This window comes from Lethenteron reissneri, chromosome 39, assembly GCF_015708825.2.
Source record: "Lethenteron reissneri isolate LAM-NWPU_2019-01 chromosome 39, ASM1570882v1, whole genome shotgun sequence".
Lineage (NCBI taxonomy): Eukaryota > Metazoa > Chordata > Hyperoartia > Petromyzontiformes > Petromyzontidae > Lethenteron > Lethenteron reissneri.
In genome coordinates this window covers 9454447-9481116 of record NC_083817.1, presented here as the reverse complement: position 1 = coordinate 9481116, position 26670 = coordinate 9454447, and the positions used below count along the sequence as shown (strand labels likewise).

Sequence of the window (26670 nt, the reverse complement as noted above, 5' to 3'; positions counted from 1 at the left end):
AAGGAACTACAGCAGCAACCAGTCGATGCCGATTTAAGGGGCCGTCCATAAATGACGTCACGCGATTTTGACGATTTTTAACCCCCCCCCCCCCCCATCGTCACGCGGCTTCACAAAAAGTCAGACCCCCCCCCCTCAAATATGACATCACAAAGCTCTGCCCCCCCCCCCCCAAAAAAAAACATGCTTCAAATCGCTTTAAAATACAGTACTGTCATTGTAGTGCGTATTTGATGTGCCGCTGCACTCTGATGTTGTAGGAGAAACATTTATCAAAAAGTCTATTTAATTAAGTAAAACGTGTTGTCTATATTTATTTAAAGTTGCGAGTTTTGATCTGACGTCACATTTCTCAACCCCCCCCCCCCTCGTCACACATCGTCACAAATGTCTGACCCCCCCCCCCCCCCAGGTGCGTGACGTCATTTATGGACGGCCCCTAACACTGCATGGTTACAGGATAACTTCTTTTGTCCGACGATTCGGGAAATAGCCCCTTCTTCGTTTACGTACTATGAAGTAAGGATCCTTGCCCGAAACGTCCCCTATTTCCTTTTTTTTGTTAAAAGCCACAACGTAATTGACGAATCTGTTAAATCTTTAATGAATATTGACATTACCAATGTTGTATAACCAACCCTTCTGTCATGTACGTCTACTATGAAGAATGGTATGTTGCCCGAAACGTCGCCTATTATATCAAAGGGTCCCGCGCACAAACACACGCACACGGTGCAACGCACGTGGTCACGAATCTGTGACGAGGCTCTCAGTCACGATGCTGTTCTAGACTCAAACAATAGGGGAGTGGGATCTATTGTTCATGCAGGACCCTATTGTTCGTGCAGGACCCCATTGTTCGTGCAGGACCCCATTGTTCGTGCAGGACCCTATTGTTCATGCATGACCCCATTGTTCGTGCAGGACCCTATTGTTCGTGCAGGACCCCATTGTTCGTGCAGGACCCTATTGTTCGTGCAGGACCTCATTGTTCGTGCAGGACCCCATTGTTCGTGCAGGACCCTATTGTTCATGCAGTACCCCATTGTTCGTGCAGGACCCTATTGTTCGTGCAGGACCTCATTGTTCGTGCAGGACCCCATTGTTCGTGCAGGACCCTATTGTTCGTGCAGGACCCCATTGTTCGTGCAGGACCCTATTGTTCGTGCAGGACCCCATTGTTCGTGCAGGACCCTATTGTTCGTGCAGGACCCTATTGTTCGTGCAGGACCCTATTGTTCGTGCAGCGTTCCCGAGACTGGAGGAAGAAAGCTTTGTGACGAGCTAAATAACTAAATAAGTTGCTTTCGACGGCATCACATCCGGCGGATACATCGGTTTAAAGGTTGTTGGCTGGCGGGGAGGAGGGAGGGGTTTAAAGGGAAACTGTGGGTTGGGGTTTCTGTTTGTAAGCGCTGTTGTGTTGATTCAACGTTGCGTTGTCGAGGGGCTGCGACGCGGTCGTCAGGGATTTTATCTTTTGTCTGGGCACGCTGTTCGTGTGCCTTGTGATACGCTCGCTGCGCAGTCTAACATCGTCGTTGGGGAGACAAAGGCGGCCGTGGGTGGTGGTGCTGGCCACCCACACAGTGCTGGCCTGCACACGACAGTCAGTCGCGGGCTATGTACGGGGTAGGGGGGGGCGGTGTTTGTTATCTTTTAAATATTGATAGGTGCTAGTCGCACAACAGTCTGTAGCCAAGGAAGGGGGAGTTGTTGGTGGTGGTGGTAGTTGGTGGTGGTTGTTGGTTGTATTGTTGGTAGTGGTTGTTGTAGGTGGTAGTTGGTGGTGTTATTGTTGTTGGTTGTTGTTGGTGGTGGTTGTTGTAGGTGGTGGTAGTTGGTTGTTGTTGGTAGTTGGTGTTATTGTTGGTGGTGGTTGTTGGTGGTAGGTGGTGGTAGTTGGTGGTGGTTGTTATTGTTGGTGGTGGTTGTTGTAGGTGGTGGTAGTTGTTGGTAGTTGGTGGTGGTTGTTATTGTTGGTGGTGGTTGTTGTAGGTGGTGGTAGTTGTTGGTAGTTGGTGGTAGTTGTTGGTAGTTGGTGGTGGTTGTTATTGTTGGCGGTGGTTGTTGTAGGTGGTGGTAGTTGTTGGTAGTTGGTGGTGGTTGTTGGTGTTATTGTTGGCGGTGTTTGTTGTTGTCGGTGGTTGTTGTTGGTGGTTGTTGTTGGTGGTGGTTGTTGGTGTTGTTACACGAGACAAGATGCCGCGGAAGACGCCTCTGAAGGTGTCTGTGGATGTGACCGTCCATGCCGTGAGTACTGTACCACCATGCCGTGAGTACTGTACCACCATGCCGTGAGTACTGTACCACCATGCCGTGAGTACTGTACCACCATGCCGTGTGTACTGTACCACCATGCCGTGTGTACTGTACCACCATGCCGTGAGTACTGTACCATCATGCCGTGTGTACTGTACCACCATGCCGCGAGTACTGTACCACCATGCCGTGTGTACTGTACCACCATGCCGTGTGTACTGTACCACCATGCCGTGTGTACTGTACCACCATGCCGTGAGTACTGTACCACCATGCCGTGAGTACTGTACCACCATGCCGCGAGTACTGTACCACCATGCCGTGTGTACTGTACCACCATGCCGTGTGTACTGTACCACCATGCCGTGAGTACTGTACCATCATGCCGTGTGTACTGTACCACCATGCCGCGAGTACTGTACCATCATGCCGCGTGTACTGTACCACCATGCCGTGTGTACTGTACCACCATGCCGTGTGTACTGTACCACCATGCCGTGAGTACTGTACCACCATGCCGTGAGTACTGTACCACCATGCCGTGTGTACTGTACCACCATGCCGTGTGTACTGTACCACCATGCCGCGAGTACTGTACCACCATGCCGTGAGTACTGTACCACCATGCCGTGAGTACTGTACCACCATGCCGTGAGTACTGTACCACCATGCCGTGTGTACTGTACCACCATGCCGTGTGTACTGTACCACCATGCCGTGAGTACTGTACCACCATGCCGCGAGTACTGTACCACCATGCCGTGTGTACTGTACCACCATGCCGTGAGTACTGTACCGCCATGCCGTGAGTACTGTACCATCATGCCGTGAGTACTGTACCACCATGCCGTGAGTACTGTACCACCATGCCGCGAGTACTGTACCACCATGCCGTGAGTACTGTACCACCATGCCGTGAGTACTGTACCACCATGCCGTGAGTACTGTACCACCATGCCGTGTGTACTGTACCACCATGCCGTGTGTACTGTACCACCATGCCGTGAGTACTGTACCATCATGCCGTGTGTACTGTACCACCATGCCGCGAGTACTGTACCACCATGCCGTGTGTACTGTACCACCATGCCGCGAGTACTGTACCACCATGCCGTGAGTACTGTACCACCATGCCGTGAGTACTGTACCACCATGCCGTGTGTACTGTACCACCATGCCGTGAGTACTGTACCACCATGCCGTGAGTACTGTACCACCATGCCGTGTGTACTGTACCACCATGCCCAGCTGCACCACCAACTTTACATCGCACGGGGTTAATGCACATACATGCATGGTCCAGATGTGCTGTGACCCCCCCCCCCTCCCCATTTAATTATCTAAAATGTAATGTTTGTGAAGTAAGATTTATTAGAAACGGAGATGCATACACTATACAAAGTGATTGGTGTCTATTCATGGGGGGGTCACAAGACATCTGGACCAACCTGTACTTACTGCTGTGGAGGTGCAAAGCGCCGATTTGAGTGCACCTTGAATATAGACGCAATAAGCGAGACCTTTTGACAATGTGGCGACGATGTTTAAGTGTCGGTGTACAATGTGGTCGTCTGTACAGGAACGTATTGCGTGCGATTGCATGTATATAATGTCCAGAGGTGGTCCAGATGTCTGGTGACAACCCCCCTCAATTCATTGACGGTGAACAATGTTTTGTTGTTGTTGTTGTTTCCTTAGCAATATTCACTTCTGCTTTAAATAAACGTTATTTTTTTTATAGAGGGGGGAATGTACGTTTTAAGAGAATTAAATGTGGGTCACGGGACATTTGGACCACCCATTACAATATGAGATCTCTTTTACCAGTGGCAAAATATAGTAGTAGGTTTTTTACCCTTTTAAACTGGTACGAAACTGACACCTTTATACAAGGCATCATGTTTGCAATAACCACAACACAAGTAGTCAAAAAATGCAAACAAAAAGAAGCAACTCTGATAATGATAATAATATGCACTGCTCTAAAGAAAGCCGTCTTGGGTGTGGACCAATCAACTTCAAGGACAGTGCATATTATTATCATTATCAGAGTCAGTTTTGTTTTGTACCAGTTTAAAAGGGTAAAAACCTACTACTACACCCATTACAATGTTTATACATCACGACCGTAACTCGAATCAATGCAGCGTTTTTCATGTCACGCATGTGACATTTACCAGCGTGCACAGTCTGACTCTGGGTTGGATGTGGATGTGGTCTCTGTGCCCGTACATTGTACACACCATGAATACGAACTTGTATCTTGCCTAAAATAATAATAACAGCAATATAAATCATTAACTTTAAACGTGCTTTTCGAGTACCGAACCAAGTGGAGAGCAATAATCAATGCACCGTGTGGACTTTGGTCCATGCTGTGGTATATTGACAAAGATTAATGCAAAGTTGGTCACCCTGCACTGCGATAATTATGCAGATAAACTCCTGGCATTATTTTTTTTCCGTTGCACAACAGGGCGCACGTTCAATTAAATACCATTTAAAAATTTTGCGTTTAAATTTCGATTTAAAGCTTTCGTGACTGTAGGGATTCATATTCTTGGTGCTTTTGGTAAAGTCACGTAGAAGGGAAACAATAAAATAATACAAATATAAAACAATACAATTCTTACGACGTTTCGATTGCAACACAAGCAATCATCATCAGGTGTGAAATCCACAGCAAGAAAGTTTTCCAAGAATATGTTTGCGTTTGTTCACGGATCACATCTCGCAAGCACATTGTACAATGGTTTAACATGGCAAAAAATTCCCGCAAAATTATGAACGCATAACAACCAATTAGGGTAAGACTAAACATCCATCCATAATCTTGTAAAGGTCACGCCTGTGACCCCGGGTCCCAATTGAAAACGAAACTCATCCTAGTCTCTAGAATTCTCACCCCCCTTTAAACAAAATCAGCTTCGAAATTGAACTTGAATAAATACAATGTAGCAAAATATTCAGTACGAACCTGTTTTCTCGTAAAATAAATCACTCGAGTAAATTTGGCCACGTTTCATCAAACTGCACCACGAATCATCGCGACTTGAGAGCGGTGTGGTCTTTATTCTGGTCTCTTGGAACATCGCGAAGCAAGCGCGGCGATTTCGCTGATGCGTTGGTGCAGGCCCGACCGCTGGAGCAGAGAATACGCTCCACAGTTCGGATGCTCGAGTTGCAAGTTTATTTTGTTACTTAACCGGGTGAGAACTCGGGAGGTGACCTGGGTTCACCAAAGTGACAAAAGCTAATTAGTGTGGTGGGAGTGTAACGTTCTCTCATACATTCAGCTCAGATTGTCGAATGGCAGTCAGGCCGGTATTTGAATGATCTGGTGCTTGACTTCAGCCAAGCTAAGTGAGTATGAGGTGTGTTTAATACAGTAGTTGGTCATCTGATTGAGAATAGCTGCTGCTCAGGGACTTGAAAATCCAGCTCAGGTGGCCGCCCGGATTTGAACCCAGAATTGTAACGGTGCAGGCTCTATGCTGACCTCTAAGCCACGGGGTCACCTCATACATGCATCATTATTTGACTTGCCAATTTCAACCTCGTGCACCGGCTGACACAATCTCATTGTGCGACTTGGGACAGAATTTTTATCATCGCTTTTAAATACTTTCGAGGACAGACACATGTTAGAAAGTGTTCCGTAAACCGTGCATATTCATGAATCTCCTTGTTAAGAAAATGTCTTAACTTAGCAGCGGCTTGCCCGCGTGTGCAGGTGACATGCCCTGGCGCAGTGCTCATAGGGAGCGAGCGCGTCTACATGAGCGTCTGCGTGCTCGGATGCTATGCCAAGACCCGGGCCATCGAGCCCGGCTTCCCACTGCTCTTCCGACAGACGCTGCACGTGTGTAAGGTGAGAAGGGAAGGCACGAGAGGACACCTTGTCATTATCTGTTTTTATTGTTCAAGAACCCAACAAATAAAGCGTCTGGGAGGGAAGCACAGGTCATGAACGCGTAACGTTTCGGGGCGAAACACCCCTTAAAAAAGGGGGCCTGCTGGAAGCACGACCATCGTAGGGATGACAGTCGGGAGTAGCGCATTTGCAGGGGAGGGGAAGGAAAGTAAAAAAATGGGGGTGTGTGTTTGTTGAACTTTTTTCCCACCTTACGTAGTCAACCGTGCTAATCACCTGCGGGAGGAGGCCTCGAAATAACCTGGGCGGATGTCCCGTTCCCCTCGTATAACTCCCGTTATATGCGGGGAACAGCACTAGCAAAAATATAAAAACTGAACAGCAGGCATAGAAAGTGAGCTTTGTGGTCAAGCTATTTTTATCGATCCGAAAAAAAATCTGAAAATCGAGAAGGACAGGAAACTAACACAAAGCATTTTTTTTAGGAAATTAGTTTTAACAGTGCATAGTGTCCAGTGGTTTCCTAATATCGAAAGGGAGAGCGCTCCAAACGGCCGCAGAAGCGCATCTGAAAGCGCGTGATGCTGTGAACGCCTTTATTCGATGGCGAGCCAAAGGCCGCTGCAAGGATGACTGGAGGTCACATCATGGTGTATGTTTCTTCACGAGATCAGCAAAGTATCATGTGACAAACACTTGCGCAATAATGTTTTTGTGTCTATGTACGGTATTCACTCGTTATTCACGAACTTGCTATCCATGATTTTGGCTATCCACGAATTGCATCTGGAACTCGACTGCATCGAGAGAGAAAGAAAGTGATGAGATCATTTTCATGTATTTAATAGCCTATTTAGGTATTTATTTAAGGTCATTCATAAAAACAGGTTTTCATAGGCCAATATTATTATCCGCAAAGTTTGCTATTTGCAAGGATCTCCGGAACGTATCGCTCGCGAATAATGAGGGAATACTCTGTGCCAGTATTGCGTGTGTACCTGTGCATGTGTTTATACACGTGTGTGTTTAAATACTGTTTGAATGTATGTATGTAAGCATGCCTGTTTTGTGTGTGTTTACGTGAATAATTACTGTGCATGCCTGTACGAGTATCTGAAAGAAGGCCCAAAGGCTGACGGATTCAAATTAAATTGCGCTTCTTAGCAAATACAAATAGAGCTCCTTTGCTTACTCACGCAAGTGTTGAGGGCTTCCGTAATTTACGTCAAAAAGTAATCGTATTAACAATGTGTTTATTCTTGTTGTTGTCTCACATTGCCACAGGTCTTGGAAGGAGTTGATGACTTGGAAGACCTCACGGATTTATTTGAAGGTTTGTAATCTCCACAAGACCACACGTGTGGGGGCTCTAATAGATCTTCTTGGTTCTTTCAGTAAAGTCACGTAGAAGGGAAATAATGAATTAATAACATTTAACATTATAAAATACAATTCTCACGACGTTTCGGCCACAACGCAAGCAGCATTCCTCAGGTGAAGAACAGGTCTGTCGGAAAGACAGCGTCATTCAGTCATTCAGACGCTTTCTTTCCGACAGACCTGTTCTTCACCTGAGGACGGCTGCTTGCGTTGTGGCCGAAACGTCGTGAGAATTGTATTTTATTATGTTTTATTTTTATTATTTTATTATTTCTCTTCTACGTGACTTTACTGAAAGAACCAAGAAGATGAATCCTTGCAGTCACGAAAGCTTTAAATCGGCTCTAATAGAGTTTAACATTTTAACCTCGCAGGGTAAGTCCTCACTTAATACGTGTTCACGCAACGCGTGTTTCCTACAACACGCTACTCCTATGAGGGAACACTTTTCAAACAATGCGGAACACGCACCGTTACAATGCGGTTTCTGAGCGGTCAACCGACGAACAACTTTCTTGAGCCGCGTGGCTGAGCGGTACGGTAATACTGTAGGCGGAATGATAGAGTACGCAGTACGGTACAGTATGCAGAATTATACAGTATGTGGTACGATACACTGTGGGATGATACAGTACGTGGTACGGTACATTACGCGGAATGGTACAGTATTCTGTGCTATACAGTACGCGGAATGGTACAGTACGCAGAATTATACAGTATGCGGTACGATACAGTATGTGGGATGATAGTGCGTGGTACGGTACATTACGCGGAATGGTACAGTATTCGGTGCTATACAGTATGCGGAATGGTACAGTATGCAGAATGATACAGTACGCGGAACGGTACAGTACGTGGCCGCCAGCGGTCATCCCCGCCATGGGATGACCGCTGGCTGATATTACAGTGCAAATGTGATTCGATAGCAGTAATTCCTCACTTTGCACGGTTTTCATCAGATTAATTTTTACATTAGATCACATTAAAGTTACCAGCTGGACTCGCTGTGTTTCACGTTACACGAGATTCAACTTTACAGCCCCCTCCTTCACAGGCCCGTACTGACCAGTGGGGGTAAGGTGTGGTCAAACGACCCCAATAACCGACATGGCACGGGGGAGACGTTCAAACTATTGGTGGACACACAAAAGGGCTGTAGGTTAGTTTACGTGATTAAGTTGGTGGTGCTTTGCCAGGGGTGCTGCATGCACAAGCAGCTTGCAAGCTCAGGTCGCCGTTTGTTGGGTGGACACGGCACCTGACCACCGTCTCTCCGGCCAATACATTGATTGCGTCTTGTTTGGGAAGTCAACCGTGAGTGCCTTGTGGAGACTGGCCCTTGCCATAGGAATGTGGCATTTCCACTAATCATTGGAGATGAACTGCACTGTCAAGTCAATTCAATTTTCGCTAAAAACAAGTTGTGCCTTTCTGGCACATCTGCTTCTCATAGCACCATCACATTAATAGTCTTGAGCATAAAAATGTAAAAAAATTACAATGAGAAAAAAATATATATATATAGTCTGTTCTCCTCTAACGCAGTAGTTGCATTCCTGAAGAACATCGCGTTATGGAAAATTCGCATTCTAATAAATAGTAAATAATATAGGACAAGCCACAGTCCGCGTACACAGGCTGAACAAAGACTGAGGCGCGTGGGTAGCATCTAGAAGCATCCAGCAGTATCCCGCATTGTGTGCTGCTATGTCGAGGCAACCATACGACCACTTATTCCTACTCGCACGACGTAGTTTTGTTCACTCGGTCGCGTTATATCCAATTCGCGTTATGAAAATAACATGCGGCGTTATAGGAGAACAGACCGTATGTACAATATATAGCTTCAAATATAAATATTAAAGCAAGTTGTGGCTGTGAATTAGTTGTTGTTCGTTCACTTGAGCGGGGAGACGATTTGACTTTTGATTGAGGGCAGGAGACCCATTTTAAGGTGCAGAAATGTCGTATTAATAGTTACAATGCCTGTTGTTTTGTTATTCTTTTGAGCCTGATCCCATGCCCTGTCGCCCTTTCCAGCCGAGGACATCACGTTTGAGCTGGTTCAACTTTGCCCCCCAGGTAAGACGGCTCTTGGGGTTTCTCTTGCGTTCCGGTTATGGTCGAACGGTGGGAAATGTGGTTGCCGCACCGCAGTATGTAGCCAGAGTCTCGGTCGCGGCTGACGTCCAGTGACGAACCGCTCCTGGGCTCCGACGCTTCGCCGACCCGCACTGGCCGCCGTGGTGAAGTATGGTCAAACAAACCCCCATGATTGAACACCGCTTGGGACAGGCCTTCATCCAGCAGTGGATTGACACAGGGCGGTAAATGATTGTTATTACCATCTATTCTATTTACGGTGTCACATTAGTGTTTCAGTCTTGCTGTCAGATGGTGCAGGCATCACCGCCATTGCCCATGATGGCCTGTTTGACTGGACTCTAGCCCAGTCTGTGCTGTCGGAGCGAGACCTCTAGTTTCCGTTGGGAACTAAAAACTATTACATTATTTGTATTTGACCAGGTAAAGCCCACTGAGCTATTTAGCTATTTTTGAGAAGCAAACAGACCATAAATGATAGCCCAATAAAGTGGCTTATCACGTGAACATTTCTAGCAGCCAAATACTGTAAACGTATGTTTCTAAATGTGGAGGGAGAAACCAGAGGACCTGGAAAAAAATCCACGTGACCACGGGGAGAGAGATGTGCGAACTCCAAATATACAGCAGGCGTCAGGGTCGGGATCAAACCCACGACCTCCTGTATAACAGGCGAGGCAGTTAACATTTCTCCACGGCGGCGCCCTACTCATATAGTTTGTGCTTGTGTAGGGGTGTTATGGGAGGGAAACGGACAAGCACATAGGGGTGTCCACATCCACGTCCGCAAACGGTTACCACCCTGGGGGGCTGTGGGGGGATGCTGGGATCCCACACAGCCCCACCCCTCGGTGGCAAATTGGTATTAAAGGCGGGGAGCAAGAGGGCTCGGGGAACAGTGTTGGGAAGCTAAGGAGCGAAGAACCAGTGAAGACTGAAGACCGGCAGATAGGCCCTGGAACTCCTCTGACTCACCGTCCTTCTCAGGACCGGGCAGAGCAAGCCAGCGGTGTGACCCCAGAGCCTCAGAGCCGATGTTCTTCTAAAAGCCGGGTCTGGCTGGCCGGGTCTCGTGACCTGCGCCTTGACCAGGGCCAGGTCAGATAGCATCCCCTAGCACCCTTAGCGGAGGACCTGGGAGCAGAACAGTTAGGCAGATAGCCTAGGGGTGTATCCCAGTCCAGTACGGGTGAAGGTGCCGTTACCCCTTCAAGTGTTGTATACGTTGCCCTGTGCCGAGTGTAAAGTTATAATAAATAGTGTGCTTCGACTACACCGTCTCTGTCGCTTGTGAACCCACTACACTTGTGTAGCCGGCGAGACTCTGGCGACGTACACAGAGGCCGCGTCGTCGCTGCTCGTCCCTGGGCCTCTCCGTGAGGTGCTCATGACCAGATCAGCAGAGTTCTCGGTGAGACGCAGTCACGTGTGTGCCAATAGGAAGACCCTCTTCCAAGTTCCAGGGCTCTTCAGAATCCGAATATTTATACTGAAGGAATCCGATGAGCTATAAGGCTCTTTATCAGAGATGTCCACTTTAACTGGTGGCCTAGACTGGCCCGCCGCACTACTGTTCACCTCCCCCCCCCTGCTCCCTCCCCCCCCCCCCCCCCAAGAGACGTGGCTTGCGGAGACCTAGAGATACAGATTAACGGGAAGAAAGTGAGATAAACAAGATGTAGGGATGAAAGGGCTATAGACGAGAGAAACCGTTTGAGTGATGTGAAAGTGACATGAGAGATAGATGAGATTAAATCAAGGTGTACATTATTAACACTTTACAACTAAGGCTGCAAAATAATCGGACACAAAAGTGTGACAACGCTCGTGATGATGAAACGATAGAAACGCGTCTCGGATAGATTCGCGTTGCCAACGGGGACTCGCCCTCGTGGGGGGGGAGGGGGGGAATAAAAACAATTCAAAGGGTGTATGTATGTACGTTAAACTTCTTTGGCACCGTACGTAGCCAATCGGAGGTGCTGGTGGCAGAAACCCAGCGCTCGAAGTATTTACCTTGCCGGCCAAGGTGACGACATCATAACGGGTGACGTCTCATGCTCATTTTTGAACTGCTTTATGTGTTTAGTTGTCCTTCCCCCGCACCTCTGATTCGCATGGTTGGCTACGTACGGTGCGAAAGAAGTTCAACATGCATACAAAGGCAAAGACCACCCGTATAGCCGTAACCGACTATTGAGGCAAGTGCTGTTAGCGAGCACCTATGAAGGCTGACACGGCACACGGAGGGGGTAGGGGGGGGTGGCCAGTACCACACCCGACCACCTTTTTCTCCCCAGTGGCGATGATTTTACACACCGCGTCAGGTACTCATTTGAGCCTGAGTCGATCTAAGAGAGGCCCAGGACCGGTTGATATAATCGTCACTGGTATGGGTGGCCGTGAGCAGGAATCGAACTCGGGGTCGCTGGGTTCATAGCGCAGCGTGCTAGCCGCTGCTCTGTTGCTCCACACACCTACCAATATACCAATACCCGCCATTCGCCACTAAGTGACAGTGATGTGACCACGACGCCTGTGCCAGGCCAGGTGTACTTTGAGGCCACGTGAAGTGTCGAAGGCTCGCTGACAGGAGGTCACGGGACAGACCCAGGTGCCGTGAGTTCGCTGACTGCGACGACTGGTAGATGCACTAGCTGTACCATGCCAACTTGCTGCATGCCATCTTACGCTCGCGCTGTCGCACGTTTGTCTCTCGCTGTGTTGGGTCTGTCAGGGCCTCTCTCCCAGGCTGGACTTCTCTGCCCGCGTTCTTGTCGTGGAGTCTCGCAGGGACGGCACACAGAGGGAAACGGGCTCAGCAGCGGTGAGCGGCACAAATGAGACGGCCGGAAACGGCGCAGCCTCTGACCGGCACTCTGATCCTACCTCGCCCCCCCCCCCCAATGCTTTTTGTAAAATATGATGAGAAAATAATCAAAAATAGTCGTGATAGGGGGAATGTTCTCACCTGGATAAATAATGGTAATTTATATATCGCGTTAACCATATGCAGCGATTGCTAAAAATGTGTTAAACTAATCCTGTAGTGATGCCGTGTCAGTTAGGATGGCTGCGTTCAGGTTGGCCTGTATGCAGGCCATGCTGTAACAATAATTATAATAAATTACTCATTTATCAAGGAAAACCACATTAAATCCAAGCAGGAGGGTCCGGCTACTCTGGGTTATTATTTCAAGATGTTTTCAGCCAAGTGACGCGGTGTTTATTACACGTGCGGGAGGTAACCGGAGCACCCGGTGGCAATCCACGCGCGCAGTTTGGGCAACACTCTATCCCCGTACAGAGGGAAACAGACGGGTAATGAGTCCCCTCCCTGTTCTGCCTTCTGCTGGTGAGCCAGGGTATGGCACCTCCTCTGCCCACTTCAAGGGAGTTTCACAACATCATCTCTGTGTGCGGTGATCCACCAACCGTCGCTGCTGGATTACAGGCAGCCACGTGCAGCAATAGCAACCACAACGCAAGCAGCCCTGTCTTAGACCACCAACCCAAAAGAGGCTAAATTGACCTTATTTTTTTTATTCTACTAGGTGAGGCCCACTGAGCTATGTAGCTCTTTTTCAGAAGCGACGTGGCCACAAATGATAGCTCAACGAAGTGGCTTATCATGTGGAAATTGATAGCAGCGAAATACTCTTAAACGCACGTTTCTAAATGTGGAGGGGAAAAACCAGAGGTCCCAGAGAAAGATCCACGCCACCACAGGGAGAACATGCAAATTCCAAACATACAGCAGGTGTTAGGGTCGGGATCGAACCCTCGTATACCGGGCGAGGTAGTCAACATCTTGACACCTTGGCAACCTTACCGTGACAATGGACGACTTAACAACACAAAGGCCCCCAATGCACGAGGCAACAGGAGGCAATGTAATTTTCGATTTAAAGCTTTCGTGACTGCAGAGATTCATCTTCTTGGTTCTTTCGGTAAAGTCACGTAGAAGGGAAATAATAAAATAATAAAAATCAAGCATAATAAAATACAATTCTCACAATGTGAGAATTGTATTTTATTATGTTTTATTTTTCACAATGTGAGAATTGTATTTTATTATGTTTTATGTTTATTATTTTATTATTTCCCTTCTACGTGAATTTACCGAAAGAACCAAGAAGAGGAGGCAATGTAGTGCTGATGATTCCTAACAAGGACAAAGCTGGTATACAGGCATCTTTTTTTTGTCCTGCCGATGTCTGAAATAATAAGGCGTCAAACTTTCACTCTTTTGAATTGGTGGTCCCCAACAAGGCTCTGCGTCCTACACACCGCTGGGATTCTGGGTTCAACTCCAGGTTTCAGCCACTGCTCGTAGTCAAACTCCAGTGCATCAAGTTGAACGTCTCGGCCTGGCCACTAATGACTGGGGGAAAACTACAAGCTTAACTTAATCTGTCACTTAATTCAGCTTCTATTCCATTTCCGAGAATTCAACATTTGAGCTTGACATGTGATGAACACCGTTTTACAGGTCGTATAAAACGTGTGACTAAAATCGACAGAGAGTCAAATTGAAGCGACTTCAGAAGTAGTTCTGTGGCGTCACCTTCCGGGAGCCATTCCTCCGAACACGGGATGTTACACTGATAGCCGTGAGAGAGTTCCGAATGGAATAGTTGCAAGCTTGCAATCACGATAACCCGGAGGTCGGTAACCTGCGGCTCCGGAGCCACATGCGGCTCTTCAACGACTGCTTCGTGACGTCATTTATTAAGGACCACCGTCTCGCATTCACGTGCATTGCGGCTCTTGCAAACATCAAGTAGTTTTCCCGATTTGAAGCTTTCGTGACTGCAAGAATTCATACTCTTAGGTTTTTTCGGTAAAGTCACGTAGGTAACAAATAATAAAAATAATATCAAAAATTATAGAAATAAAATAATAAATCTAGACGGAAGCTTGTGTTGCCTCCGAAACGTCGCGATTTATTATTTTATTTATATTATTTGTTCTATTATTTTTATTATTTACTTTTTTTATTTATTTTATACCAACGTGACTTTACCGAAAAACCTAAGAGTATAGTTTTCCCGAATTCGAAAAAAATGGCTCTTGTGATTTTTGGTTGCCGATCCCCGGTCTAACCCTAACCTGGCGCCCCTTAAAGGCACAGGACTGGTCGACAGGCCGCTCGTCGCCACCGCCGTCGTGGTCGTCACCAGCGGCGCCACCGAATCCCGGCACTCGGCGAGCGCAGAGCCCCGGTTACCGCGAGCCCACGGAGGCGTGGCGCGCTCGCTGCCCTTCTCCCTACACCGAGCGGCGGATGTGCGAGCGATCGGCCGGCTTCGGCAGCTGCCCAACGGGCGGCAGAGGAGCGGCGGGACGGGGAGGAGGAGGTGGAGGAGGAGGAAGCCAGAGGATGCCCCACCTGGGCCTCGGGCCGTGGCACTTTGCGTCGCCGCTCAGGGACCCACCCGCGTTCGTTGTGCGGCGAGTGAGTCGCGAACGGGGACAACTCACTCTGGAGGGGCAGGAGGGATGTGACTAGGGCCGTCAGGTACCTTTGGCGGCGACAAAGACAAAGATCCCCCGTATAGCCTTTCACATAACGATGGGATAAGTGCGGTTAGCGAGCACCTATGAAGGTCGACACCGACCTTGCTAAACTCGTGTCAACCGTGCAAACCTCCGATTAGCACGGTTGGCTACATACGGTGTGAAAGAAGTTCAACGTACCTACACCAGGCGATAGGTGACCAGCACCACGCCCGGGCGCTTTTGTGTTTCCGAGTTTGCGATGTTTATACACCGCACAAACTATTAATTCGAGGCTGATTCGACCTAGGGGATGCCCAGGACTGGTTCATATATTCTCAGGCTTTTATCGGCCGTGAGTGGGAATGGAACTCGTGTCGCCGGGTTGGTAGTGCAGCGTGCTAACCACTGCACAACCGCAGAGGAGAGGCCGTGCTATAACAATAATACATCCTTCATTTATCCGGGAAAGCCACACTGAATCCAAGCACCCTTTTTCAGGAGGGTACGGCTATGTTGGGTTTTTATTTTAAGATGTTTTCAGCCAGGTTTCAAGTTGTTTATTACACTTCTGTCACTTCGAGAGGGTTACAGGTCAAGTTGACCCGCTATCTGGCTTTGTGCTCACAACATGCAATTCCACTCGGTCGTATATTTAGCATCGAGGTAACCGGTCAGACATCAGCAATAAATCGCGCTCCAAACATTCAAATATCTGTACACACTCGACACGTTATCTTTCACTTTGAACAACCGAGAGATAAAAAAAAAAAGAGAGGCGTTGCACGTTAAAGAATGTCCGTCTCCAGCCGTATCGGTTTTTAGACCTCGGGGCAACGTAGTTAAAAGGTGACATCTGATTATGTAAAAACCCCTTGTTGTGTGCAGGTGGACGGTTTGGCAAAAACCACTCCGCCAAAGTCCCCCGCAGTGGAACGCGCGCTGCAAACTTCCCACTCCCCACGCTCGCAAATCCTGGACGGTACGGAATCTTATTTATTTTATATATTCGTGGAGCGCCTTTGACCAAAGCGCTTAACGTAATTAATAAAACTAAGGTATACACTAATTATATGAAGGGTGTGTGCAAGGCATGAATAATGTGTCACAGAGAGTCAGTAGGAGGTGTTGGGAAAGGGGAGGGGGGGAGAAATTGATGGGGGGGGGAGAATAGGCAACAGAGAAGAGGTGAGGCTTTGAGAGAGAAGCGGAACGAGGTTAAGGAGGGGGATTGCTTCACGTGATTTGTTTATCTTTTATGTTTAGGCTTGGATATTTTACACATTACATTACTTAAAGTGGTAATCTTTTAAAGTATTATTATCTAGGCATTTGAATCTGTAACTCCAGACATGGCTGCCAACTCTCTTGTTTTAGCATCTATTTAGCTTTGCCGTGTGCTTAGGGCTGTTAAACTTTGACGTGTAACAAAATATGCAAGCGCACAAAGAGGCGTGGAGAGGAGCACGCTTGCAGTTACACCGAGAGACAGAGGGAGGGACTCGTGGATCAGAGAGCAAATGCAAGTTAGCGATTGACTTATCGACTGTTAAGAAAAGTAAGCGGGCTTGGGGCAGGAGACGTCATGGCAAGAAGAGGCGACATTGGCCAGTGAGAACCACTGGTGCAAAGAACTATGAACTATTTTTGTTTATATTTTTTTATTTAAGGCTTTCCTGACTGCAGGGATTCATATTCTTGGTTCTTTCGGTAAAGTCACGTAGAATTTTTTTTTCAAAATTTCTTGCTGTGGATTTCACACCTGATGATGATTGCTTGTGTTGCAGTCGAAACGTCGTGAGAAATGTTATTGTTTATATTTATTATTTTATTATTTCCCTTCTACATGACTTTACTAATTTTTGTTTTACCACCAGGTAAGGCCCACTGAGATATATAGCACTTTTTCAGAAGCAACCTGGCCACAAATGATTGCTCAACAAAGTGGCTTATGTGGAAATTTATAGCAGCCAAATACTCTAAATGCGTGACGTTGATTCTAAATGTAGAGGGAAAAACCGGAGGAGCCGGAGAAAAATCCACGTGACCACAGGGAGAACATGCAAACTCCACAAATACAGGCGTCAGGGTTGGGATCGAACCCATGACCTTCCTGCATACCAGGAGAGGGAGTTAACATCTCCTAGCCACCGTGGTACCCCACAATTGAACAAAATCCTTAGAATCCTAAACAAAAACGTCTTCTTGAATAAAGACGGTCACTGCATCACGTGCTTTCAGATGTGCTTCTGCGGCTCTCTGGAATGCTCTTCCTATATTCGGAAGCCACTGAAGCTATGCACTTTTAAATCTAGATTTAAATCTCAATTCTCTAGAACAGATTGTTGTGTTTAGTTTGTTTTCCTTCCCCCGCACCTCTGATTAGCATGGTTGGCTATGTGCTGTGCGAAAGAAGTTCAATACATTATTCCGTCTCATTCGTGCTGTTAGCCTTAAAAGCAGCGTTCGAATATCGTTTTCATAAATCGTGAATCATTCTCACATTTGCCTATCTTTACACGTGTGTCATGAGCGCGAGAATTCAATTTGATCGATTTGTTGACGAAGTCCCAATCGTGCTCACTGGACGCCGTTGTTGTGAAAAGCCTTCCCGGCAAGCGGATCGTTGGTCCAATCGTTAGTTTTTTTTCGTTACACGTTTCGTCGTTTCGTCACTAATTTTTGTCGCAACGTGCTGTTTGTTTACTCTTCTGCTGCTGCAGACACTTCCCTCCGTGGCAGCTACAGACCGAGTCGAGACGCGTCTCAGGTAACGAAAATCCTCCCAATGAGCAGGCCCTCTCTGCAGGGGGGGGGGGGGGGCAGCACAGCAAGTAGGCTCTCACTTACTTGCAGTGCCGTTAGCCTTTGTCACTCCTGCTGCATGTGCGGCGGAGCGGTGGCGCAGTGGTTAGTGCGCTGCCGCCGTGAACCCGGCCAACCGAGTTCGATTCCCAGCCAAGGCTAGCGTGAGCGGAGGATAATACCTGACACGGTGATGGCTCCTCGTTCACCCACCTGCCGTTCTCCTTCCTACGGCTGGTGTTGATGTACAGTAGGGGTGGGGAACGTCCGGCCTGCGAGCCGTATAAGGCCCGCGAAATCATTTGACCAACACAGTGAGGAGGCCTGCATATAGCACCACGGTGGCGAGGAGATGTTAACTACCTCGCCTGGTACGCAGCAGGTCGTGGGTTCAATCCCAACCCTGACGCCTGCTGTATATTTTGAGTTTGCATGTCTCTCTCCCCGTGGTCGTGTGGATTTTTCTCCCGGGTCCTCCGGTTTTTCCTCCACATTCAAAATCGACGTTCGTTTAGAGTATTGGGCTGCTATAAATTTCCACATGATAAGCCACTCATTTGTGGCCAGGTCACTTTACAAAAAGAGCTACATAGCTCAGTGGGCCTTACCTGGTGGTAAAAAAATAATAATATATAGTTCTGAGTTGAGCTATTTGTGGCCAGGTCGCTTCTGAAAAATCAAAAGTTCAGTTGAACCTGGATAGACACCGGGCCGATCGTCCCTCCGTGCTAGAAGACCGGTCCGTGACGTGACGTGTCCCGCGCTTGCAGAGTGAGGGCCGGCGGCGCCGTCCGGAGGCGGCGGCGGCCGCGAGGGTCTCGTGGGGCCGGACCCCGACGAGGGGACGGGGGCAGGAGGAGGGCGGCGGTGGTGGCGGCGAGGTGCGGGGGGGTTCCCTCCGGACGCCACGGGGACACCGCGATCCCCACACGGCGGACAGCAGGTGGGCATCGTCCGTACTCGCCCGTTCGTCGTTGTTCAGCAGCAGATGTACGGTGGATGCCACAGAAGCCCGTGGCTCATAGTGTTTGTCCCGTATATGTGTACGTTAAACTTCTTTCATCCCGTATGTAGCGAACAGTGCTAATCGGAGGTGCTAAATGGAGGTACTGAACATTTTTCGTATTCACTCACGGGAATGGGATGATGCTGCCACGACGGTGTAGCGGTCAGCACGCTTGCACTTGCAATCCAGAGGTCGACGGGTTTTGAGCTCCCAGGCCGCCGTTGAATCAATGGGACAAGTTGGTTTTAAATTCCACCTCTGTCCACCCAACTGGTATGAATCAGTTCGCCACCGCGGTCAGTCGGTGGTGGGGTAAAGTGTGGGTACTCTCGCCTCTTCCGAAACGTCTGGCCGGCGTGGAAGAGGAGGCCACAAATGACCCCCTGGAGCTGATCTCATTAGCGGCATCTAGTGGCGGTCCAGCACGGGTGTGGAACTTTATCACAGTAATAGTTTTTTTTGTTATTATATATAGACCTTGGCCAGGGGGTCAGCAACAAAACATAACAAGATCCATTTTTTTTTTCGAATTCGGTACAAAACTCAATATTTCAAGAGCCGCAATGCACGTGAATACTGTACATACGGTACATACGGTACATGCAGGTACGCCACGAAGCAATCCGTGAAGAGCCGCATGCGGCTCCGGAGCTGCAGGTCGCTGACCCTTAACCTCTGACCTCGGCTGACTGAGAAACGTATCCGGCTGTTGTTTATAGTGGAAGAGGTGGTAACACTCAGTATCGGGAAGTAATTGCATCGACACTCGGGTCATCGTGAACGGCATCATCATCATCGTCAAGATCCACATCACTGTTCATAGGTTTACCCAAGTATCACCTTGCAAATAGGCAATGAATCTCAAATGTCCTTAGCTGATGAAAAAGAGCCTCCGTTTCACATTGAGCACTATTCACGTTTGCCCACTAGAGGGCAAACTTCCTATTCTTACCGCATTGTATATGCTTTTATGGAGCCAATTATGATTACACATTCCTGCGGAGGGAGCTGGTAGGAACGTTGGGTTGCTCGGTCAATGGCCAGGGTCAACGGCGGCGTGGTGTATTCCGCAAATATGGCCGACTGTGAGGGCGGGCACAAGCCGGCGTGAGTAGGTTAAACGTTGAGTTTGATAAGGGCACCACGGGGTGACCAGCCCCTCTCCACCCAGCTCCACCCCTCCCACCCCCCCACCCAGCCCCACCCTCCCCACCCAGCCCCACCCCTCCCACCCCCCACCCAGCACCACCCTCCCCACCCAGCCCCTCCCCACCCTCCCCTCCCCACCCAGCCCCTCCCCACCCTCCCCTCTCCACCCAGCCCCACCCTCCCCTCCCCACCCAGCCCCTCCCCACCCAGCCCCTTCCCACCCTCCCCTCTCCACCCAGCCCCACCCCTCCCATTTTCGGTTTCACAACGGACGGACACAATAATCCCCTGTGGGCTGGTGTAACCAGGAGGTTCCTACCACTACTACAGGCATGATTATAAACACGTGTTCGCTGGCGGCAAGTGCAGGTAGCGGAGCACCTATTAAGACCAGCACAGCATATGAGGGTTGGTGCGATCACCACCCTGTCACAAAACCTTTGTCTCCCTCGTGCTGAAAAGCCGCACCGTGTATTGACGGCTGAGCGAACCTAGGGGAGGACCACCACGACAGGTCCACATTAGCACTTGCCACAAGTCCTCCTGTGCTTGGGAATTGGACGTACGTCGCCAGGATTGTAGTGAAGTGCGCTAACCGCTGCACCACCACTCTATAAGTCGATACGCCAGCTGGAGCAGGAGGCATCAAGTTTCAGGATCGGCATTTTCGGTCATCACAGGAGAAGTTCAAAGAATTTAAATCCTCCAAAAAAAGTGGAAGCTGAAAACCCGTAGTCTTCCACTGACGAAAGGATTTCACGGATGAGGTTGGACCCACGCCTGGCGTTGCGCATTTTTGTAGCCAATGGCTGGAAGGATTTTCTGACTTTGTTTTTTTGTTTTGCTATTGAAACAAAACGCAGGCCCGTTACAGCTCATCGCGAGACTCTATCGACCCGACATTTTACGCGGGATACTCCCAATGCAGCTGTACCATCTGATAGGTGGGGGGGGGGGGGGGCGTGGGGAGTGGGGGCGGGAGGGTAGCCTAAGGGTAGGAGGGGGCCCACCGTCCCAGTCGGTAGGGATCATCGCAGAGGGGAGAGGATGTGCGTCTAAAAAGGAGAGGGGGAGCAGGGGGGGGGGGGAAAGAATTGTCTGACTCTTAAGAGCGAACTCGCAGTGTCTTTTTTTGCAACGTGACGATATTTCAGCCCTGTTCTTGAGCCCGCGTCTTAAAACACCGAGACGTGCTTCCACAACGTCTCCGATTCAGCGCGCCGTCACGCTGTGTCAGCGTGGGACCAGATTTACACGACAGAAGTTGAGTCACTTGCAGTGTTCTCAAATCGAATTTCTTATCTTGTTGTATGTTTATAGAGCACCTTTTCTCTCGGCACTGTTCATCCATGCGGTCGGTGTTCCTTGTCATGTGGTCCAGTGCTTGTCAGTCATCTGATTTTTTAAAAGACTTTGACTTCAGAGCCGAATGAGTCTGAATCAAGTACGTGAACAAATGTTCTGTTCTGTTCTTGTTAATGGCAATATGTTCAGGAGCTAATTGCCAATGTCCAGGTCTTGTTTGTATTGTTTGACCGGGCTTGGACCATCAACTCACAGTTTGTTGCCCCCCCCCCCGATCTCCGATCTCCGATTAGCACGGTTGGCTACGTACGGTGCGAAAGAAGTTCAACATACATACGAGAAATCTGGTGGCGAGATGTTAACTGCCTCGCCTGATATACAGGAGGTCGTGGGTTCGATCCCAACCCTGACGACTGGTGTATATTTGGAGTTTGCGTGTTCGCTCTCCGTGGTTGCGTGGATTTTTCTCCCAGTCCTCCGGTTTTTACTTCCACATTTAGAATCGACGTGCGTTCAGAGTGGTTGGCTGCTATAAATTTCCACGTGATAAGCCACTTCGTTGAGCCACCATTTGTGATAGCCAGGTCGCGTCTGAAAGAGAGTAACATAGCCCAGTGAGCTCTACTTGTTAAAAACAAATAAGTTGAGTTTAAACCACCCAGCCTCCTCAGTCTTGACCCCTGTGCAGAGCATTTCTATGGCTTTCTCATGCAACTGTCAATCATTAATGGGACGTCCGTCCGAAACGCGTCGAGCAAGCGCGCTAAATCCCGTGGTCTACCATTAAATGAAAAAAATTGAAGGGGGAAATTTTTTATTTTATTTACTACCTACTTTTCTCGTGATATTCGTTGCGTGCGGTTGCACTTTATTTTGCGCGCGATTGCAATTTACTCGGTCGGCGTTCGCCACTGAGGTCGTGACGGGTTTCGTTTTTTTATCCCTGTTAGCTCTACGCCCTCCCGTACAGTTCCCATCCTGCTGTAACGCTCACCGACGCTCACTTTCTTGAGGGCGATATTGGCACGTAAAATGCAGATCGATTGATCGATTGGTAATGTTTTGCTAACAGACACCGAGCAAAGTTAACACAGTTCATCATGGGTCAATACCTACAATAAGTCTCCGTCGAGCCCTCATTTGGTACAAGTCAAGCTGTCTTGCTGTCAATCATTAATTCCTCATTGCCACACCAAGGTTCCCTCCACCTATCATTGTTGTGCCTCATTCCCATGACCCCCACAACTACAATGATTTATTTGGCAATTGCTTTTAAGCTTTAAGTCTTCAGCTTTAAGACGATTATCTGAGCCGGTCCTCAGCCTCCCCTAGGTCGACTCGGCCTAAAATGAGTACCTTGTGCGATGCGTAAACATCGCCCCGAGGGAGACAAAGGCAGACGGGCGTGGTGCTGGCCACTCACCCCCTCGTGTGCCCTCCCGGCCGTCATCGCTGCTCGATAACAGCACTTGCCCCAACAGTCTGTTAAGGATATACGGTGGATCTTTGTCTTTGTCCCTCCCTCTCTTCACGCCTCCCCAGCTGCCGATGCGATCCCTCGTGGAGCATCGATTCGTGGGAGCTCGTGCACAAGCGCGTGAAGGGGCTGCTGAAATCCAACAGAGCTCGCCGCACACTGCACTTCGTGAGTCGCTCCCTCCCTCCACCACCACCATCACACACCTCTCCCTTCCCATTGTCCCCATCACCTTCCCACATGTTCCTTTAGTTTTAGGGTTGGTGGCTCACACAGATGTTGCGAATAGTTTACGTTCAACATGCATAGGAAACGTTTTTTCCATAACGTAGGTTTTTTGGGTTAGATGGCGTAAATATAAAAATGTGTCGTGAAACCCGCCACCACCCGACACAGCCAATTAGTAAGGTTTGTCACGTAAACAGAACATGCCAATTCGTTACTAGTACAGCACACCGGTGCCATGTTACAAGTCTAAACTATTATTATATAGGATTAACGAGTATTTCTACTGAAATGAGCTATAGGGGGTGGGTACACTCACCTTCAATCCGGTAGAGGAAATTGCACATTCCTGTGTTGGGGCATAGTATATCCAATGGACAACCATTGGTAAAATGCTGCTAGATAATGCTGGTTTCTGAAACACTTGAGGCCCAGAATCAAACCCAGAATATTAGCGGTACTGGCTCGGAGCTTTTGACATGGACATCTGTGGAAAAGTGCTCATCAGATTCCTCCAGTATAAATAAAGATTCTGATTATGTTTTCTAGATTTGAAGCTTTCGTGACTGCAAGGATTCATACTCTTAGGTGACTTTACCGAAAAACCTAAGAGTATGATTCTGATTATGAGCATCCCACTTTCATTGGGAAAGATGTTAACCGGTAAGGCTCTTCCTAAATAAATTTGAGCTGCACAATATCTTGTTCAAAGGAACGTATTTCGACTCAAAACCAGACCTTTGTCATTCGTGACGCGGGTAACGCTCCCTTCGACCCTGAACGGCGAAATTTCTTTGTAAAACCTTGCGACTGGTTCCCTTTGTGCCCCACCGCTAACTTTTACGTCAAGGCCACAACTGCCTTTGATGTCACCACACCTCGCCACAGCTTTCTTTTGCCAGATGTTTGCAGCTGTTGCACAGTCGACACTTGGACCTTCAAGGACTGCCGTTACAAAGAGCCCCCATATAACCTTACCGACTGTTGCACGCGTGCATGTTGAACTTCTGTTGCAGCGTACGTGGCCAACCGTGATGATCGGAGGTGCTAATCAGACTTGGGGCAAGTGCTGTTAGCGAGCACTTGTGAAAAACCAGCACTGCACACGAGGGGTTGGGTGGCCAACACCACGCCCGGCCACCTTTGTCTCCCCAGTAGCAATGTTTGCACATTGCAGCTGATCCTCGTCATGTGGATGGGGAATGTCCACCACTGGCTTAAGGGCCACCACCCCAAGCTCTTTTTGTTTTACTGGAGACACTCTGCGACTTTGACTTTTGCAAGGGTGCTAATAGTGTTTCATATGTTTCCTATTGAAAGGGCTCGGGTGGAGAGGATGACGAGGTGGGGGAGGAGAAGAGCCATTGCGTGGGATCAGCTGCGCGGGCACTCCACAGACTCTCGCTTGCAAGAAGCAGCAGGTGACGTTTTACGTTTCCTCTTGTTGTGTTGTCACCCACGACTGGGGCCCGAATTCGGACATTTAGCAACGGCACTGCTGTGTGGCTCAGTGCCCGTGTTAACATTACATCTATTTTGTACGGGAGGTTTATTGACAATCACCCGGAATACGCCCGATCTCATATCTTCACTCCTCTCTCTCTCTCACGACTCTCTCTCCCTGCCTCACTCTTTCCCTGCCTCACTCATTCCCCTCTCTCCCGGTACTCACTCCTCTCTCCTTACCGCCCTTTTCCCATCGTCGTCATCTTCAGCGGTGGTGCCGACTCGTCGGAGGCGAAGGCTGCGTCCGCCACCGGCTGCGATGGCGCCGAGTGGCTCGAGCTGTGGCGGTCGCGTGCCAATTCGCTGCGAGCTGCGGAGCCTCACCGCGCCTCGCTCCACCAGGAGATGGGGCGCGTTTACCGCGATCTTTACCGTGACGCGAAGGCCGGGCCTGTGACGGCGGCGGCCGCTTCGATGTGATGGAGCGAGCGGCGAGGACGAAGACACGGGGGGGACCTCCCCAACCGAACCGGCAACAAGACGGATCCTGTAGCCGTATCGTGGTGCCACCACCGGGGCTTCGTAGCAGCTGGGTTGGTGACCCAGTAAAATATTTCCGCACATGGCACACCACATTCAGAATACCTCTCTGTATGGGCTGCTGCTATTAGTCCGCTACAAATACTCGGTAAAACATTTTATTTGTATATATCTTTTTTTTATTTTAATCTTCACTGCGTCGATGACCGTGGCACTTTTGTCTGGGAGTGGTGGTGGTGGTGGTGGCGTCGGTATGCCTCCAATCCAGCACATGGGGAGGCAAGGGTAAGTGGATCTCGTAAAGATCTGTCAAACTAACCAAACCCGGTGAGGCTGTAAGGTGGTCTGATAGCAGGACAGCAAGTGGAGTTTGTGAAGACCTCCGTGCATACCTTTGAGTATTAACCCATTCCTCCCCTGGCACCATTATGCGAGTGCTTTTTTCAACAACTATTTCTTCCCACAACGTGCCACAGTATTTAAAATTAATTGGATAAACATTCCAATGTAGGACCATCCTGAAAAAGTCTCAACTCGGTGAGGCTCTCTCGGATACAAATTTTCACAATTAAGTATTCAAGATCACATTATCTCAATGCCACTGTGCCACCACGTGCTTTCTAATTTACTCACCGTTTCACGGTACCTTTGCCAACCCATTTCTTCCGCACGACTCGGTGCCGACCGCCTCCGTGTACCTGTATTCGATACTCGCCTGGCCTCGATGTTTACCTGCACGTCCGTCCTTAATTTACGCGGTCCCAACAACCACACGCACAGAACGCCTCCAATGACCCGGTCTCAAAGCTGGGCATCTCTTTCGCTCTCCCGTTCCACCCCACAGCTCTGTTCGCAACTCTCCTGATTGCCACTGGTTTGTTGCACAAAAGAAAGCCGAGTGGCCTCGTTCGGTTGTTTGCAAAGTGTAAACGAAGGTAAACCGTTAAGGTGTTTTATCCAAACCATCCACATACTTTTCCCCTCTCATGCACTCTCCAGCATTCAAAGCCTCTTACCCATCTCCGAACACCTCTCCGCCACTCGCCCAACAACGCTACTCACCAACAGCCCTGCTCACACATTGACACCATGCACCAAACACACAGTACCAGGACCAAGCACACGGTCGGCTTGTGGGCTATTTCCAACAATGCAAGAGGCTTTTAAAGAACCAAAAGAGAGAATATTTGAAGCGCACAGATATAAATGCATTCCGACCAAAGTGTTACGTGTCGTCAGAAAGGTGTTAATGTTGTGTGCAAGTACAATTGCCGAAAATTAACGAGCACTTGTAAGCCTTTTTATGTTATTTCAACGGGGCGTTTATTAAAAATATTTTTCCCTTCCCCTTGTAATCCTCGTTGAGACTAACGGCTACGTTGTTGGCGGCCGTCGTCACGGCACACGAGGCAGGATGGGGGGGCGGGCAAGCCGACGGACGCTACACACACAAGATGTTTTATGGAAATCTGCGAATGATGAGAAAAAACCCGATCGCAACAGAATAGCAATTTTGTTGCCACGCTGCTCACGCTTACGCAAGCGCGGCACACGGAGCGACGATGTTTTACTGCCGCACGTTAACAACACAACAGCCGA

General features: G+C 48.8%; 1 protein-coding gene across 5 annotated transcripts; it reads left to right on the top strand.

Annotated features, from left to right (window-relative positions):
- Positions 1-1393: 1393 nt before the first annotated feature.
- Positions 1394-25289, top strand: LOC133351853 (spermatogenesis-associated protein 6-like). 5 transcript variants are annotated; one of them, XM_061567419.1, is made up of 14 exons: positions 1644-1998; positions 2077-2253; positions 5996-6133; positions 7421-7469; positions 9557-9598; positions 10933-11030; positions 12357-12446; positions 14748-15077; positions 16007-16100; positions 17842-17888; positions 18694-18866; positions 22926-23028; positions 24406-24506; positions 24801-25289. In XM_061567419.1, exons 2-14 carry the CDS (start codon positions 2203-2205, stop codon positions 25009-25011), a joined length of 1527 nt encoding a protein of 508 aa, XP_061423403.1. In that variant the 5' UTR covers positions 1644-1998; positions 2077-2202; the 3' UTR covers positions 25012-25289. The 5 variants fall into 5 exon arrangements, with proteins under 5 accessions (XP_061423406.1, XP_061423404.1, XP_061423403.1 ...); XM_061567422.1 differs by lacking the exons at positions 1644-1998; positions 2077-2253 and adding an exon at positions 1394-1609; XM_061567420.1 differs by having other exon boundaries at positions 1641-2226.
- The last annotated feature ends 1381 nt before the right edge of the window (positions 25290-26670 follow it).